An 18,686-nucleotide genomic window follows, 5' to 3' on the forward strand; every position below is an offset into this window, starting at 1 on the left:
TACTCCCACTCCCACAGGATGTGTCTGTGTGATATTCCACCAGAGATCAGAGCGTTTCTCACAGGACAACAGTCCTCAAGACTCCTTTGGGAGGTCAAACCACCCTTTCACAGGGGTCACATAACAGATATCTTGCATTTCAGATATTTACATTATGATTCATAAGAGTAGCAAGGTTACAGCTATGAGGTAGCAACAAAATACTTTTATGGTTGAGGGTCAGTACAACATGAGGAACTGTATTAAAGGGCCGCAGCGTTACAAAGGTCGAACCACTGGTCTAGGGTGAAGAGGTATGCTCAGGGAGAGCCTTGGTGTTCTTGTTCCAATTTCAGCTCCATCCCTGCCCACTGCTGCAGCTCCCACAGGGAACTAGGACTGCAAGAAGCAAGAAAAGCAGCTTGGAAAGTCATCTCCAGTCCCAGCTTCCTTTCCATCATCAAAGGCAGACGCTAAAGCAGGTGTACTTCCTGAGTACCCGCTTTGGATCTTCTCCCGAGGCAGCAAATGCTGTCTACTGTGCAGACCTGTTTGGGTCAAGGACAATGGTTTTGCAACAGGAAATAGAAGGAGAATTGCTGCTCTATTCAAGGGAGCCCACGAAACACCTGCAGTCCTGAAATTTCCTTTATTCCACAAAAACAAAAGATAAAAGAGACTTCTCACAGGTGTGTCAAGATCCCAGGGTGATTTGAAAGGTATTTGCTTCTTTAAAACATCATGAAAAATGTTAGGTCCTGGTATCTTTAAATAAGTCCCTGGGATGAGGGGATAAGAATACCATTATTTTCCATTTCTAGGTGAAACCAGAGATAACTGTTGAGTATCATTTCAATAAAATGCAAGTATTCAGGTATGAGGAGTCCAGCACCAAGGGGTGCCTGGAATAGGCACACATTTGAACAGGGAAATGTTCCTATTGCTATTAGTTCTACTTTGGTTTTCATGAGACGAAGTCTTGTGCTTCTCCTCCTCAACCTCCAAAGTGCTGGGCTTGGAGGCCTGGGCTTCCATCCCTACCCTGAGAATGAAATGACAGATCATTAGCTCCAGTGACTAACAGATCTCACCACTGTCCACACCATTCAAAGCTACCAATTAGACTTGCAGCCTCTGGAGCCAGTTTAAACAGCTTGTATCGCAGGCTAGCCTGGAGGTCATTATGTAGCCCAGATTTGTTTCCAACTTGTAATTCTCTTGTTTGGCTTCATGAATAGTGGAGCAATAGATGTTTGTCACTGTCAGCAGCTACAGCTGTGTTCTTTTTCTTTCTTCTTCTTGTTTTCAATAAAAAACACTTTTTATTGTGATTTTTATTTTTCTTAGAAATATCCTTGAATATTCCTGTGGTTACATTTCTCCATTAAATGGATTTTTTTCAGTTGCACACATGAATAGGGTACATTCTGATTTCTATGAACCCACGTTCTCTCCACTCTCCCTCTCATTCTTATTCCCTTTTTAGTAAGCCCCTAATACACAGCTGTGGGTTTGTTTTGATTTTTGCTTTTGAGACATACTAGTGTCACTGGGGGTTTCTCTCCTGCCTTCCAGTTCCCAAATGACCACTCTGAGACTTAATATTAATCACAGAGTGTTTGGCCTATTAGTTCAGGCTTATTCTTAACTAGATCTTACAACTTAAATTAACCTATTTCTATTATTATATATTTTACCAAGAGGCTTGTGTTTCATTACCTCACATTTTACTTCCCCTGTGACTGCTTGTATCTCCCTGACTCTGTCTTTTTTCTCCTTGTATCTTTTGAATTTCCTGCCTGACTCTATTCTGCCTGGCTATTGGCCAAATCAACTTTTTTTATTAACCAGTGGTAATGAAACATATTCTCATCATATAGAGAGACATCCCACATTACACTGGGTTTAATCAGGAATTTCTCAGTTGAGACTGCCCATTGAAACCTAATGGACTCCTTAGTGTATACACAGCTAATGACAACTACTTCTACCCCAGAATTAATCAGTACCCAGTTCAGAGAGAGGTAGGACCCCACAAGTGCCTCCCTGATCCATGTCTGACTTGGCAGAACCAGCCTTGTGAAGGCTCATTATAGGCAGTCATTGCTGCTATGAGGTAATGACTTGTATTGGGTGGGCCAAGCCCAGAAAACAGCATCCCACGGCCCTTCTCCCTATTTTCTGGCTTACATTCTTTCTGCTCCCTCTTACATGATTACTGATGAGCCTTAAAAGGGTGGTATAAACGTTCCTCTTAGGCTTGCCCAGCCATGCATCCCTGCACTCACACTGTTCATTGCGAGGAGGCCTCTCTACCTATAGAGTCACATTTACTTATGGATATAAAGAAAAGTACTTAAAAGACAGCTTAGAGTGGGCAGTGGTGGTGCACACCTTTAGACCCAGCACTCAGGAGGCAGAGGCAGTGAGTTCAATGCCAGCCTGGTCTACAAAGCAAGTTCTGAGACAGCCAGAGCTGTTACACCAAAAAAAAAAAACAAACCAAAAAAAAACCAAAAAAAAAAACTGTCTTGAAAAACCAAAACCAAATCAACTAAACAACCAAACAACCCCACCCCACAAAATAAGCTTGGCACCATGATAATTTAACTAAACAACAGTAGTCATTTCACCCTTAGGGCCTAAGGCCTCCTGGGCCAAAGATTTTGATTGGGTTTATGGCAGCATGCTTTAATCCTCCACAGATTGAGACTCAAATCCAATCAGAGAGCAGGTGGTTGTCCCTAGGGTATTTGTACTTCTATTGCTCCAGTTGGCACATCTTGCTTGGCAGATTGGTACTGTAGTTCAAAAGTGGGTAATACTGTTAATGCCCTTTGTCTCCAGCAACCCAAATAGCACCTTTTGGCACTCTGAAAGCTAGCCAGCAGTGAGGGAACTTCCGACTCAGTTTCAGCTTGAATTTTCTATATCTTAGAACCATGGTGTGCAGTGTCTTCAGCAATGGGTCTTATCGACTAGTTCGGAGGCAACGGAAAGCTCTTGTATTATTTGGGGGCTATTAGGGCACTCCTGACCAACAGCTCACGAGGAGGTACTTCACACCTGCTTATCCTCTGCCTTGCCAGCATGGCAACTGTAGTTCTTCTGAGCAAGGGACGTCGGGATTAACACACAACACAACTTCAGGTTCTGCAGACAAGCCTTTATTCCACTTTCTCACACAGTATATATAGCCCTCACCAGGGGAGGCCAAACCAGCAAAAGCAGGAAGCTCATCACCATAACTCAATGGCTTAGGGGTAAACATCCTTAGAAACATTGCTGAAAACAACAGGTTGTTCCTGTTTTTGTTCCTGTTTTCAATCAACTGCAAGAGTGCAAAACAGATCAAGTGGGGGTGCGAAGGCCTGTCCCCTAGGGACCCAACAATCCTCTTCAGTCTAAAATATTCCATCCAGTGTCTTCTATAGGATTGACTTGGTAGCCATGTATTCCTGTAGACTGTGCTTGTCTGGGAATGTTTTTCTTTCTACTTCAATCATGATGGATAGTTCTGTTGGATATAGTAATCAGGGTTAGCATCTGTGGTCCTTCACAACTGCAAGTACACAATTTCTGTCTTTCTGACTTCATTAAATGTTATTCTAATAGGACCTTCTTTATATGAGATTCGATCTTTTTTTCTTGCAGCTTTCAATATTTCTTTGTTCTATCATAAAACATGAGGAAATCTCTTTTCTGATCTTGTCTATTTGGTGTTTGGTATATCTCTTGTACTTAGATGGGCATCTCTTTCTTTAGATTTGGGGATTTTTCTATGGTTTTAGGGAAAATATTTTCTGTGCCTTTGACCTGGATTTATTCTCCTTCTTCTATATCCATAATATTTGTAGGTTTCTTTTTTTTAAATAGTGTCTTAAAGGTACTACATCGTCTGTTTGATTTTAATTTATTGTTTTATTAGACTGAGTGCTCCAATTTTTCTACCTATCTTTAAGTCCTGATAATTCATCTTCCTGTCCACTGGTGAAGATTTTTGGAGTGGAGTGAGTTGAAACAGGGTTTCTCTGTAGCTTTGGAACCTGTTCTGGCCTTTGCTCTGTAGACCAGTCTGGCCTCAAACTCAGAGAAATCTACCTGTCTCTGCCTCCCAAGTGCTGGGATTAAAGGTGTGTACCACCACTGCCTGACTTTCACTGAGCTTTTTATTTCAAGTTTTGTTTTGTGTTTTCTTTAATATTTCATTCTCTTTATTGAATTCTATTTTCATAGCCTAAATTGTCATCCTTGTTTTATATGTTTTTAAAATCTTCATTCTGGCTTTTTTCTGTTCTCTTTGAGTCCCTTGGACATATGTAATTGTTCTTTTGAATTCATTGTTTTAAATGTCATTCCAGTTGCTTTCATTGGGGATCATTACTATGGGCTTAAAGATTCTGGAGGAGATGCATTGTCTTGTTTTTTTCTTTCATTGTGTTTTTAGAAGAGGACCTGGGCAGAGTTAGGTTGTTGGTCATAGGTCTGGCCTACATTTGTGGAGTGGGTATTTGCATCTCTACCTTTTGTTTTGTGAGTTTGACAAGTGAAGACGGAAGCTAAAAATAAATCCCACACTAGCTCAGAATAGAGTATAATAAAGGGTTATTTACTTAGGGGTAGACTCACAGATCACAGTCCTCTCCTCAAATGGGGAACAGCAACTGGATCTTGTAGCCGGAAAAGAGGCTGGACACGCGCTTTACATTGGCATATATAGTATAAGAGGCCATGCCCAAGTAGGCGAGTAACTTAAAAGCACTGGCTATAGGAATTCCTACAACAGACAAGTTTTATGTCAGATAATGCCCAAAGTCCAGTCTTAGCGCCACTTGGTGCTGATCTGAGAGCTGGGCAGCAGAGGCACTTGTATCTTAGCTAAGGAGAGATGCAGCTTCTGGCCTCGCCAGCAGACGCAGTGGAGAGAAAGCAGGTTCTCTTTGCAGTTCCTCAGAAACTGAGGCTAGAGTGCTGGAGACAATAGAGGTTGAGGACTCCCAGTGGGACATTTAGGTACTCAGCACAGGTCCTCAGATAATGGTACTGTGGTCTCAGAGGAAGGGAGATTTGAGAATCTCCCATGGAGCAGGCAAGGCAGTGATGTGGGTCCTCATTTGGGCAGCACTAGGATCCCAGCACTAGGACATGAATATCACTTATGGAGGCAGTAAGGACTCAGTGCAGGCCCTCAGAAGGTGTTGTTAGATTCCAGAATTAAGAGGAGGAACAGAATACTCAAGGGAGAGTGAGTGATTCCACACAGATACCCTGATGGCAGAGAGAGTGTGCAGGAGATGTGAAGTATGGGGGCTTTTAACCCGACAGGTGCTTGAGGGAGGGTTCAAGTGGGCACAGAGCAGAAGAAATATGAGTTGGAAGTGGGATGTCTGAGACCTCTTATCTGTCTAGCCTGAATGGACACACTCCTAAATTTGTATGTTGAACCTGTCTCAAGGACTTCTTCCTAGGACATATTCCCTTAGCCCTCAGCTATGGAAGCTCAGGAACATTAGTGAACTTAGTTATGATGACGTCAAACATCAGGAAAGATGCACAAAGCATGGATGGAGCGACTGCTCACTGTAGGGTACCACAGGAGAGGATGGAGAGTTTTGCTAGGGCTCTGTGTGTTTTAGATAAGGTGAGTAAGACAGATCAATAGGACAGGTAGGCAATCTACATGAATAAGTAGAAGACAACCTGAATCCCGGTTTCCAGATTGAACTTTTCTAAGTGGGCATTCACTAGACTCCACTGAACAAGAGTCAGCCATGGAGGAGCTCAGTGGAGTTTGGGTGTGTAAGGAGGTGACTTACAGAGTTCACATAAAGTTAACAGTGGTATCATTACTGCTTATAGGATGCTGTGTTAATTACTTTTCTTGTGGCTGTGACAAAATGCCTGGCAAATGCCATTTAAGGAAGCTTGGATGTGGTTTGGAGGAATACTGTCCTCTGTGCAGGGAAAGCGTGGCAACAGGATGAGAAGCGGCTGGCCACATCGCACCTGTGGTCTGGAGGAAGAGAGACGTGAATATTAGTGCTCAGCTCTCTTTTTCCTCTTACGATTTTTGTTCAGTCCAGGGTCCCTGCCCATGGCATGACATCATCCATATTTAGGGTGGGTCTTCCACCTTCAGCTAAGCATCTATGAAAATGCTCTCACAGGTACACCGACAGGTGAATTCAATCAGGCTGAGGATGAAGATTAGTCAGCACAAATACCAAGAGCCATCCTCAGGGACACACACACACACACATCCAACTTAACCAACACGAAGACTTTATGAGGAAAGTTGCTGGTGTAAAAGTGGGTAACAAAATCAAAGAGGCTTGGTGATGTTTGTGGAATATTCCAGAGGGTCAGCGATGGGATTCTAACCTAATTCCAGGCAATCTGACTACAGAACCTGAATTCTTAATACTCCTGAGATACTTTCACTCATTCCAAAAAAGAGTGGAAAATTCTTCTTGGGTGATAATAATGGCAGAATTGTGTGCCCCTGCTATTTGAGAGTCCTTATCTTTTACACATTCACAAAAACATAGTTTGCTGTTGAGGATAAAGTAGTGTAGAGAAATAGATTAAATAATATTTGGCCTCTACAAACAGTAAAGGTTGAAGGCTACATGAACTTTGTTATTTTGTTTTTCTCATTTTCTACTTATATAATTCTTTTATAATAAAATATTTTTCATGGATTATTTCTGTTTGAAAGAGAAACTAGAATTTGTGTAAAGATATCCTCTAGATGTGTCAGTAGAAGGTGATAGCAGAAATAAGACCGAAAGACAAAGTCACTAAAAATGACCTCTGCCATATGGCAGTGTGCAGAGTGACCATACACAGACTAGATGTATTCACATTTACACGTTTATTTGGGTTTAGAGCGAAAACACAGGTAAAATACTTTAATCATACACAAGTTTATATTTGGTAGGAAGAACAGTTGCCACATATCTGTATATTTTATTTTTATTTTTATTCTGTCTTTAGTAATGGAGGATGCTGGGGAAATGTTGACATTATTCAGAAACACCATTTGGTAACAAGATCTTGGCACACGCAACTAGTTAATACACAGCGTTTGCACTTAGCACTTGAAAACAGAAAAGCACGTGCAAGACGATACCTGGCTTGATGTCTTTGATTCTTTGTCCTGCTACTATATTTACACCTGTGCTTCCTTTGTCCACGCTCTGTGGAGCAGCACCTACTCCCAGTCCCCACGGAGTCAACACCTGCAGTATCAGCAGCTTGTGACACTCTGTAATTGGTTTCTCTAACCTCAGAGATGAAATGGTGTTCACTTTGCGTTTGTGTGCAATCACACAATCCTCAAAGGGATTTCTTAGGGTGGGGCTTAGCTGAGGCTATGTTCTCTACAACAGCTGATGGAGAGGGCACACAGCTTGGGAGGTGTGGGAGGGTGAGAACTGGGACTGATGCAAATGTAGTTCTCATAGTCTCAAAGGTCAAAGTTCAATAGAGCTACCACATAGAAGAAGACATACTGATAATTGTGCAAGCTTTTACAGCAACACATGTTAATTTGCAACACCACACAATTCAATATAAAGTGCACAACCCCAATCTGAGGTGACAAGACTGTACTAACAACATACTAAAGGCAATACACACACACACATACACACATACACACACACAATTTTTTTTCTTTACTCAAATCCTGTGACAGTACATGAACTCTATACCATTTAGAGATCTCAGATAAACACACACTGCACTTTTTTCAAGTATTTTAAATAATAAATGAAATATTGCTGTGTAAATAAAAGTGGTCATATCAATTCTGATTAAAGCTGAAACCAATGCTTTTTAAATGAAAAAAAAATAGGTCACAGATAAGGAAAGACCTTTGGCACTGGGAATTCGGACCAATGTTCAGTACAATCTCCTTCCATTATTCTGTTTTCTTCCTATCATCCCTTCTTCTCTCTCAAGTGGATGGCAGATATAATTAAAAGATCGGGACCTGCTAAGTTTGCATTTGCTTCCTTCTCTAGAATACAAGGCCTGTCATCTCACCAAGCTAGAAGCCAGATTGTGCTACCAAGTCTGTCCCCCAAGGGCTAAGTTTCTCTTGATCAGGACACTAGACCTTGCTGCCTTCTCAAGAGGGACAGTGGGTCTGATAGATGACTGTCTCTTCCTGTGGAGTGACAACTTTTGGCCCAAGGCTGAAGATGGATAGGCAGCTGTTGGTTAGCTCTCTGCAGCCAGTTTATAGAAAGGAAAAGCAAGCTTGCCATTAGAAGGCACCTACCATGGGAGGCTATTCCTTTATTAACTCATGCGCGGGGAGTTTTTGCTTCAGTGCTCCATGAAATCCATTGGCTTTCTAGACAGCAAGTGCCTAAAACCACATTCATACCAAGGACCAGTAGGTTTGCACAGCCTGATCAAATGAAGTCTGGGGCAAAGTCATGAAGATTTGTGATAGGTAAGGACAGGGCCTTCTTTGTTCCTGTAGTCTTTCTGAGTTTTGAAATGCCCATCCATATGGAGTGGGAAAATGCTTCCAGACCTGTACCCGCCATTTGCATGTAAAAGGCCAGCGCTTAGGTCTGTTCCTAGGTGACTCTAAAGTTATCATGGGAGCTGTGGATAGCTCTCCATAAAGTTGGCAGGGGAAGAAATTTACTTTTAAAAATATTATTTTGAGTTTTAGTGATCTCTGCATATTCTGGTCACTGTGGATCTTGATGGGAGGCAGATAAAAGATCTCAGGCTGTCTTGAAGCTGCTTGAACAAGGAACTCATTTCAGGAAAGAAACAGCCACGTGGGATATTAAATCATTATTGAGGATCTGGAGGTAGGGAGTCTAGCAGGAGAGGCGTTAAAGTGTGGGATGAAGAAGGGATTCAAACAAGAGCATATACTTGATGCAAATGACCCTTTCTCCAGAAAGCAGCAAAATGGCATTTGGGATGAAGCCACTGCTGTCACACAGAGGTCTCCTCTCCCGTGGTGGGTTTAATATTCTGAGCTCATCACACTTAAGTGCTACTCACCCCCTCCCCTTGCTTGGGCTGATTAGGTTTTATTTTTAGTTTATTTTCTTAATTAATCCAGATGATCTAACAAAAGAATATGGTTTGAAAAAACACTTCAAGAACTAATATCAACCTTCTGTTCAAAGCAGGCTACTTGGGAAAGTAGAATGGGCATGCTTGCCTGGATCCAGGACCAGGCAGGGATTATAGGGCGGGTCTTCCAGGGCCAATGAGTGCAAAGCCCAAACAGAAACAGGGTCTTCATTATTGATCTGATCAATTGTTTCAGTAAGTTTCATGGGTTTTTTTCGTGTGTGTTTGTTTTGAAATACTACCTTTAGAGATATGATAAGCCATAATATATACTAAAGTAAGTTACTATACTTTTAAAGAATTTGGTGGGTTTCTATGTGAAAATTACCATGCTAAAATGTTTTATTGTGCCTCCATGAAAATAAAGAGAGAAAAAAAATAAAGAAATAAATCTGGCTTAGGTTTCATATCTGCCCCTGCAGTTTGTATAACCCATATAAAATAAAATCTATATGTTACAAAATAGGATTTCTTTTAATATATATTTTTCTTTTTGTAAAATTATATGTATTTAAATACATTTGAAATGTTGCTATAGGTAAATTAGAAATCTTTTTCTAATACTATGAAAAAGGCAAGAGTTTTTATTGTCAGTATACACTTTATATTTACTTTGTCCTTTGTTGGCACCCAGAGAACCTTTTATGATTCAAGGGTGATTCGGCACTATTCAGTACTACTGCTCTGACGGGAAAATAAAGTTGGATTAGCATACTATATTAAAAGGGAAGTATTTATAACAACATTATGCTTTCTCTTACTGATTAGAACATATAGCCTTTGTCACTAATTATTAGAGAGGTATTCTAAACTTAAGAAAGGATTTTTAAAAGGAGCAATGTTTCTTTTTTGTTTGTTTGCTTTGATTTTTTTTAACTGTACTCTACGGTGACACCACAATATAGAAATAGTTGTACTTTGGAACAAACTACAAATACATTTACACAGTTGTGACAACTTAACTGTCTACCTAGAGAATTGCAACAGTTTGATGAGGGAGGTGATTACAAATCCTGTCCCAGGCGTTCGATTTCTTCAATGAGAAAGTCGATGTCTTGGTGAGTTGCCGCAGGGTTTGAGATGACCATGCGGAAGAAGTTGACCTTGTCTCCCAGGGGTTGGTAGCTGACCATTGTGGTGCCGTACTCCATCATTCTGGCTTTAATCACTGGCGCCACCTGTAGGAGAGACTGCCACATCAGTGCAAAGGCTGGACCCCTCTTAGCAACCCTCTAGCTAGCGATGACTTTGGCTTTCAACTGCATGGGACCACAGTTTTCTCTTGAAGAAATTTCTTCAAGTTTTCATGGACTCAGAGAATAAAAACAGCTCAAAACGTTAAAAACCCTAAATATGATAAGAGTAACACACAGTAGGCTAGCGGGCACTCTCCATCTTGATTGTCTAGTTAGTGTTTGGACGGAATGGGAAGAATCCAGTACTGGCCCAGGGCTAAATGGTTTGGAGAGAGTTTCACACTGGAAAATATGAAGTCATTGCAAAGAAAGCATTTTTCATACAATTATTATGAGGGATAGTATCAAGTGATGGATAAGTGTCGCAGACCTCTGAGGGGCTGGGGAGATGACTCTGTCGGGTGAGTTCACTTGCTTAAAAACACAAGGATCTGTGTTTCTCTAGCACCCATGTAACAAAACCAGGAGCGGTCGCACATATTGTAACACCAATGCTGTGGGGAGGAGATGGGCTGGTCCTGGAGTTCACTGGCCAACCTAGCTGAAACACTAAATTTCAAGTTCTGCAGGAGACCATGTATCAAGAGAACCAGGCCAGAGCCATAGAGGAAGACACCCAGAGCATTCCTCTGGCCTCCCCAGTTTCTTTATATTCTCTTTATAAATTGCTTCCACTTATAAGTATTTTGTTTGGGGAAAAAATCTTTAATTATATGAAGAATTATCTGGGAGTAAAAAGCTGAATCCACACAGCTTTATATACAGAAGAATATCTCAGACAAGATCACAGTATTTATGTTAGACTGTTCACTGCAGCTTCATGGGTTCTTTTGACAGTATCAAATTGAGTTCACGCTCCCTGGCTTGGCACAAAGGCCCTTTGTCATCAGCTCCAAGGATTCATCTTCAGTTGCTCACCAAAACAATCTACAACTCTGGCAAGAGCAATTTATTAAAGATCCCTTGAAGCAGCTACATTTTCGCCATTTGGTGTCTGTCCTCAGCCTGCAGGGTGTGCTCTCCAGGACTCTGCTTGCTGAGAGCTCAGCTGCCCTCCTCCCCCGCGGGGCTATAAGAGCTGCAAGCCCTTTCCTGCTGCCACCATCTTTCTCTCTGAGTTGTAACTACACGGCCCTTCCCTGCTGAGTCTAACAATATCCTCATTTCTTAATTGACCTTTCGCTGATGAACAAATACATTTTCTCTTTCTACCTCATCTGTAAACTCCTGGAAGTTAGGTATGGCCCTTTTCATTCCTTTGTTCCCTAGCTCAGTGCAGGGAAGTGTAGAGGGCGTTCTGAATTCTAACTGCTATGGCAGTAGCCTGGGAGGAACAGCTCTTTCAGACAAGACACACATTCCAGTTGCATCTACACAGGTGCATGATCTGTCCACATGCATTTGCTACTGGAGTTTGTAAGTATACAATCTGATCTGTGATGTTCATAACAAAGATACAGCCAAAAATGAGACTCCAGGAAGGCTTTCAACTCATGTAGGATGTACATGGTCAGAAATTGAGTTGAAAATGGGGACCATCCCTTACATCACAACAAGTCTCTTCATAATTAAAATACACATTTGTTTCTTCCTCAGGGGTAGTATTCATGAAATAACATACAGTTATCATAGAAATGTATTTTTACTATATGTTGTAAAGCTTTTGTGTTTAAAACATAGAATAATAAGAAATGAAATGGGGAAGTAGAACAGTCATCAAAGAGACATTTGCCAAAAATGGCTCAGTTTTAGACCTTTGCAAAGTCCCCTCAAGTACGCAGTCAAATTGCTTCTTTACCAATTTGCATTAAACTCATTTGTTGGCCTTTTCGAAATCCTCAGTTAGTGGAGGATACAAGTGATGCGGGTAATGATGAAGAGTTGCTGGGCATGGTGGGTCACACCTTTAATCCCAGCATTTGGGAGGCAGAGCCAGGTGGATCTCTGTGACTTCTAGGCCAGCCAGGGCTACAGAGTGAGCCCCTGTCTCAAAACAACAGCAACAAAACAACAATACAACAAAGGAATAAGGAGAAGAGAAGTTAGAGTGGAGTTCCAGGTGGGACACTTGCCAGGCCGGCATGAACTCCTGGGTCCATCCCTAGAGCAGCAGCAGTGGGAAAGAAGATGATGGAGATGGAAGAGAGGACCCAGAAGCAGAGAGGTGCGTAGAGCCCATCTGGGCAGCCAGAAGTGCACCTACCAGATCCTCATTTTGACATCCTCATGGAGGGGTGAACACTTGCTATTAGTAATAACCACTTGAGTTATCTAAATATTTCTTTCCTACCAGTTAACCCCTGGGAAAGGCTCATGAGCCACCATTAAGTTTGATAAATGTTCCCTTGCCATATGCAAGAGAGTATGTGCAAAGTACTTACTGGAGACTGAGCATTGTGTCCCCTTAACTTTCTGTGTTGTGATCCTAATCCCCAGTTAGGGGATGGGGTTCTTGAGAGGCTCTAGCTTATGAATTAGTGACTTATATATGAGACCCCGGAGAGGTATTTTCTTTCTTTCTTTCTGCCAGAGGAGGGTACAGTAAAACAGGTTGTCAATAAACAAGGAAGTGAGGGCTCAGCAGATATGGGATCTTTTGGCTTCTTGATCACAGATTTCCCAGCCCCAGAACTGTAGGAAATCAATTCCTATTGTCCATGAGCCATCTAACCTGCAGCAGCTCATTATACTGCAAAACCACATCTCAGTACTTTAGCACAACAAATGACTTTTGAGTGGGTTCTTGACCTTGTCTTGTCCAGAATTTAACTTGGATTTCTCTCCAACATGCAGGTGTACACGTGGGAATATGCACACACATGTGAACATGTACCTCATATACAACACCCACTGACAAATTAAAAGAAAAAGTCTACCACATGCGAGTTTAATCCTGTGGAGAAAGGTGGTGCTGGATTGCTAAAGGGCAGATGTTAACATCTACAAACTTTCCTAAGGAGTTTTCATCTGCAGGGATCCTAGTCTTCCTTTGACATACCCCTCGGTAGCCTTGGCCTTGGTATCTCAAGAGGGCTTGTAGCAGCCTTTTCTCCCCATCATTTCTGATACTTGAAATCTCTTTTATACTTGTAACTGAGTATCTGTTTTCCTTCAAAAATCAGTAACTTTTGAGGGCAGTTCTTGGTGCTTTCTGAATGTCAGTGGAGATTATCACCCAATCAATTATTTTAAGACATCATAAACTCTCTCTCTAAAAACAAGCAAATGGAATTGTGAAAAGTCAGGAAAAGGGAATTCACACATCCTGGCTCTGTGGAACCCACAGAGGGGATCGGAACGGGTACCAGCTGGTATTCCTCATAAAGATACTTCATGTGTCTGACATCTAGCAAAGGAACCCCCAGCATCTACCTTTGAGAGGCGGCTCATTCTTTCTTCATTGTCTTCCAGAACACGCAGACTGGGAGGCACGTACCAGAAGCACACATTTGTGTGCTGAGGCTACAAAGAAGAAAGAAAGAAGGATTCAGACCCGGTCCCAAATTCCAATAATGGTTTGAATGAACTTATCCTTCAGGCTCAGAAGATAATTCCTGTATTTAAATGAATAATTGCCTTTGGAGCGCCTCACTTTCACATTCTATAGAATTAATTGTGAGTCTGATCTTTATTCCAGCTCAGAGGAGCCATCCGGCCATCTATTGCGTCCCCTTGTAATGGTCCCACCTAGCTAGACAGCACATTACTGACCTCGGAAAACTCCGGGGTAGAGTGGGATTGACGACACTGGGGACCGGAAATGTGAGCACGTACCTTTCCATCAAACACCATTTCATAGCCTTCTCGGTTTTTTATGATATTGTATAAATACTCTGCGAGCTCCAAACACTTGTCAATGTGTGCTTCAAACCCAGTAGTCCCCTGGAAAAGAGAAGAAAAAGTGGGTGTGTGGGTCGCTCTCAGCTGGAAATGGTGGAATGATTTGAGTCCTCTGGAGACTGGTGGTCAGCCTGCCCTCTCCAGCTCTGCCGTGCTGAGATGAGGCTGTTCCTGGAGGCTTTGCTGCTGACTGGTTCCCGTTTAACCCCCCGCCCCCACCCCCGGGTGCATTTGTTCCTTTTCATTACTGGGGCCTACAGCTGATTCCTTTTGTTCCCAGGGTTTAGTCCCCCAGACAATTATTTTGATTACTCAAGGGGAAAATTTTCCTCTGCAGCTCATAGATGCAATCATGGAAGTCATTAATAACAGAAGGACTGCGCTAGTCTTTTTCTGTAGACAAGAGTGGGCTGTGAGGGACCCCCCACATGCCTGCTTGGCCCCCACTCCTGTTGTAAAATAGCCATTCCCAAACTCTCTATATGCCTCAATAAGAACAAACGGGCGCTCACTGAATGCCAGTTGATCTTAGGAAGCCTGTTATTCTGCCTAGCTTTCCGGTGTTGTCCTTTGTGATGTGTGTGACTCATGTGTCAGGTGACATATGAGTGAGCATATGGGTGAGTGTGCCACTGACGTCCTTTACTTCTGAGCTCCAGAAACCTCGGGTCTGGACATAGGAAACACAGTACAACAGCCTTGGACAGGCGCTTGTTACCCAATGTCTGGACACACTAAAGAACTGATTTCCAAAATGTCTTGTCTCCTTTAGTGCCTGTACTCAGTAAGGGTAAATGGAAATCTCAGAAAAGCAATTACTGCTCTTGGAACTGGAATGCCACCTACCCCAGCATGGGAACCAGGGGAAGAAGCTCTAACTATAATGGAGATAAGATGGCTATGCTCTCCTCTTTATTCAGGGCCTTATCATCCCCCAGAGGGAAGCCTCAACACAGCCCATGAAAAGAATGTTCCAGGTCCTAATTCCTGGGAGGGGGGAATGTAAGAAATATTAGGCGTGGGTCAAACTGCAAGAGTAGGTCAGCCCTTGAGAACAAGGTGAAGGCGCCCGCTTTTCCCAGCCTTGAAATAGAAGACCTCGGAGAGAGGTGAAACAGGGAAGGTCACCAGCTGCATTACTTAAGAGCTTTTTCGATTTGTTACACAAAGTTTCAAATGTCTGAACATCCAAATGGAAAAATTCTCCGTTTCACTTCCAACTTCAAGCTTCACTTTTTTTTTCAAGGTGAAATGACAAAAGTTATCAAAATAATAAGTGCAGTCCCTCACCTAGACCAGAAGCAAGGATAATTATCTCATCTGAAGCCCCCTAGCCGTGCCTGTTGTGGGAGTCAACCCTTCCCTGCAAGAACCACCATGGAAAATGTGGCTATGACGATTACATGGTTGTGAGACAAGATCCAACTCTGAAGACAGGCTGCTCTCAAACCCACCCCACTACTCTTGCCTTAGCTTACTGCGTGGATGACAACCTTTCTTTCATGTGAATTGAGAGTGTAGCCAAAATTAAACTAAGGTCACAAAGCAAAGCCAAAATGTCCCCCAAAAGCTATGAAGGTGGGATTCGGACTTGGGCTTGGGGGGTGGGCGAGATAAGAAAGGGTGGAGGGACAGTGTGACGAGGATGCATTATATGCATGCATGACACCTTCAATGAATAAACTGATAAAAATATAATCTCTGACCTTTGCTGACTCCTTACATTTAGCATGTCTGCCTCCAGAAGGCTGAGAAGAGGCCCTGCCTGTACTGTACCAACAGCTACAGAAAGTACTGGTAAAGGAAGGATCACCTCTAGAAAACATTTGAGATACACAGAACTCTAAACTTCTAGAGTTTTAAAAAGTGTTTTCTCATTGGGAGTTATCCCTTGAAGAGTCCAAGACAAGCAATCATGGTAGGCGTTTTTCAGTCCTGTTTCCTTCTGTTAATACACAAATCTACCCAGGCGATCGATCAGTCATCAAGAAGGATCATCAATCAAGATGGAGAGGATGGCACAAAATTAACTGCTTAAAAAAAAATATGGCGTTCTGCCAGACGCATCAAATGGGTTTTTGAGTTGAGAGCTGGAGAAACTACTGGACTTGAGAAGGGACAAAGGATGGGTCTAGTTGTGCTCCTGCCCATGGAGAATGTGGGTATGCAGGTATGGGATCAAAGAGAATTGCCCAAGTGATTTTCCATCTAGCAATCACTTCTTTCTGTGGCTGTCATTCAGCTGGCCTGTGCTCACCTTTGCTCTCCACATGAGCCATAGTTTAAAGACATCAACATGGCGCCCACACTGCAAGGCCTTGTCTCCGGTGTCATAGGACAGGTCATAGTGCTTATCTTGCTGAAAGAGGTAGGAAGCATGCATCTGGTTGCAGCTCTGCATCAGTCCCTACAAAAGCAAAGAGGAAGTTCAGGGCGCTCTCCTCACTCTGCATTAGGATTGCATTGCGGTAGCAATTGTTTAGAAAGAAAAGTCATAGACCCAAATGTCATTGTACCTTATGGAAGAAGAAAACAGCAGGAATTAAATAGAAAAACTACTGGGCAAGACTTAAGGCCAGCATCATAGGCGGACTCTGTGGGATGGTGACTCAGGGAGGGACGTTACCAGAGGTTAACAGGGACACACTTCTGTTTCTCTTTTCTTCTTCTTAGGAAATGACATTTATAAAAATATATAGATAAATAAATTTCACAACACGATGTTCATTTTCTAGGAGATCATCTTAATCTAGTTTTGTTGTAGTTAAAATATTTTGGAAATCCAGCATTTGGGAAACTGAGGTAGGAGGATTACTACAAGTTTGAGGTCCCCTTAGTTTACATAGTGAGTTCCGGGCCAGTCAGGATTATACACCAAGATCACCCTTTTCAAAGAAAGAAGAAGGAGAAAGAGAAAAAGGAGGGGAAAGAGGCTTCAGAAGATTTTTGGTTCTTTGCTTTTTAAGATTTATTTTATGTGTGTGGGCATTTTGCTTGCATGTGTCTGTAGTCTACCATGTGTCTGTAGTGCCCAAAAGCAACAGGAAAGGGTATTAGATCCCTTGGAACTAGAGGCACAAATGGTTGTCAGCTGCTGTGTGGGTTCTGGGAATCAAATCTGGCTCCTCTGAATGATTAGCCAGTGCTCTTGTTTTTATTGAACAATATATATGTTTCCTACTACCCTCCTTTCCTCTCCCCTCTATTTCTACCCTCTCCCATGGTCCCCATGCTCCCAATTTACTCAGGAGATCTTGTCTTTTTCTACTTTCCATGATATATATATATTGTTTAGAAAGAAAAGTCATAGACCCAAATGTCATTGTACCTTATGGAAGAAGAAAACAGGAAATATAGTATTTCCATGTACTATATATATTTCCATGTAATATTCCTAAGATATATATATATATATATATATATATCTTAGGGTCATCTTTGTTTTCTAGGTTCTCTGAGATTGTGAATTGTAGGCTGTTGTTGTTGTTTTATGTCTAAAAGCCACTTATGAGTGAGTTCATATGATATTTATCTTTCAGGGTCTGGGTTACCTCACTCAATATGATGTTTTCTAGATCCATCCATTTGCCTGCAAACTTCAAGATGTCATTATTTTTTTCTGCTGTGTAAATGTACCATATTTTCCTTATCCATTCTTTGATTAAGGGACATTTAGGTTGTTTCCAGGTTCTGGCTATGACAAACAATGCTGCTATGAACATAGTTGAGCACATGTCCTTGTGGTATGATTGAGTATCCTTTGGATATATACCCAAAAGTGGTATTGCTCGATCTTGAGGTAGGTTGTTTCCTATTTTTCTGAGAAATCGCCACACTGACATTCAAAGGGGCTGTACCAGCTTGCATTATCACCAGCAATGCAGGAGTGTTCCCTTTTCCCCACAACCTCTCCAGTATAAGCTGTCATCAGTATTTTTGATTGTGGCCATTCTTCCAGGTGTAAGATGGAATCTCAGAGTTGTTTCAATTTGCATTTCTCTGGTTAACCAATACTCTTAACATTTAAGCCATCTCTCCAGTCTCAACGTTCTGGTTCTTAAAAATACCGTTACTGTGGTTCTTCTAGAACTTTCACTCCTCTGTAATTATTAGAGCTATTTGATGGTAATTATTATTATTCCTCTGTAGTTATTGGTGTTTGAGCTAATCGATAGTTCATTGCTCTTATTTTTATAAATTGGAATGTAAAAAAAATTCAAAGACACTGAAATTATGAGTTGAAGCTAAACGAGCAGACTTTCCCCTCTTCTGCTCCTCTCCCAAGGGCCGGACTTGGAGACTTAATTTTCACTTTCAGTTGCCTATGGTGGTTGCAAAGGAGATTTTCCTGTCAGTGACCATGAATTTGCCCAAGCACTATAACCCTAATATAGAAATAGGCAGAGATGTGATTGTTCTAAAGAACCGTGGGTGAGTCATGCTTCTGACTACAATAGCGTTCATTGCCAGTCTCCTACTGGAAACGACACCACGATTCAATCTATCCCATCCACTGGAGGCTTCTGACTCTCCTGTCAGCTGCTGTGTAATTGTGATTTT

The 18,686-nt window shown here is 42.0% G+C and overlaps 1 protein-coding gene across 1 annotated transcript in view; it reads right to left on the reverse strand.

The window, feature by feature from the left end:
* Window positions 1–6,838: 6,838 nt before the first annotated feature.
* Gad2 (glutamate decarboxylase 2) overlaps window positions 6,839–18,686 on the reverse strand; it is a 68,996-nt gene continuing 57,148 nt past the window's right edge. Inside the window, exons 13-16 of the mRNA XM_048461041.3 lie at window positions 16,384–16,533; window positions 14,061–14,168; window positions 13,659–13,748; window positions 6,839–10,268 (exon numbers count right to left, since the gene is read on the reverse strand). Coding sequence (XP_048316998.1) covers window positions 10,095–10,268; window positions 13,659–13,748; window positions 14,061–14,168; window positions 16,384–16,533 — 522 coding nt within the window. The 3' untranslated portion in view covers window positions 6,839–10,094. The remainder of the gene's footprint in view (window positions 10,269–13,658; window positions 13,749–14,060; window positions 14,169–16,383; window positions 16,534–18,686) is intronic.

This window comes from Myodes glareolus, chromosome 14 (genome assembly GCF_982192425.1).
Source record: "Myodes glareolus chromosome 14, mMyoGla1.1, whole genome shotgun sequence".
Lineage (NCBI taxonomy): Eukaryota > Metazoa > Chordata > Mammalia > Rodentia > Cricetidae > Myodes > Myodes glareolus.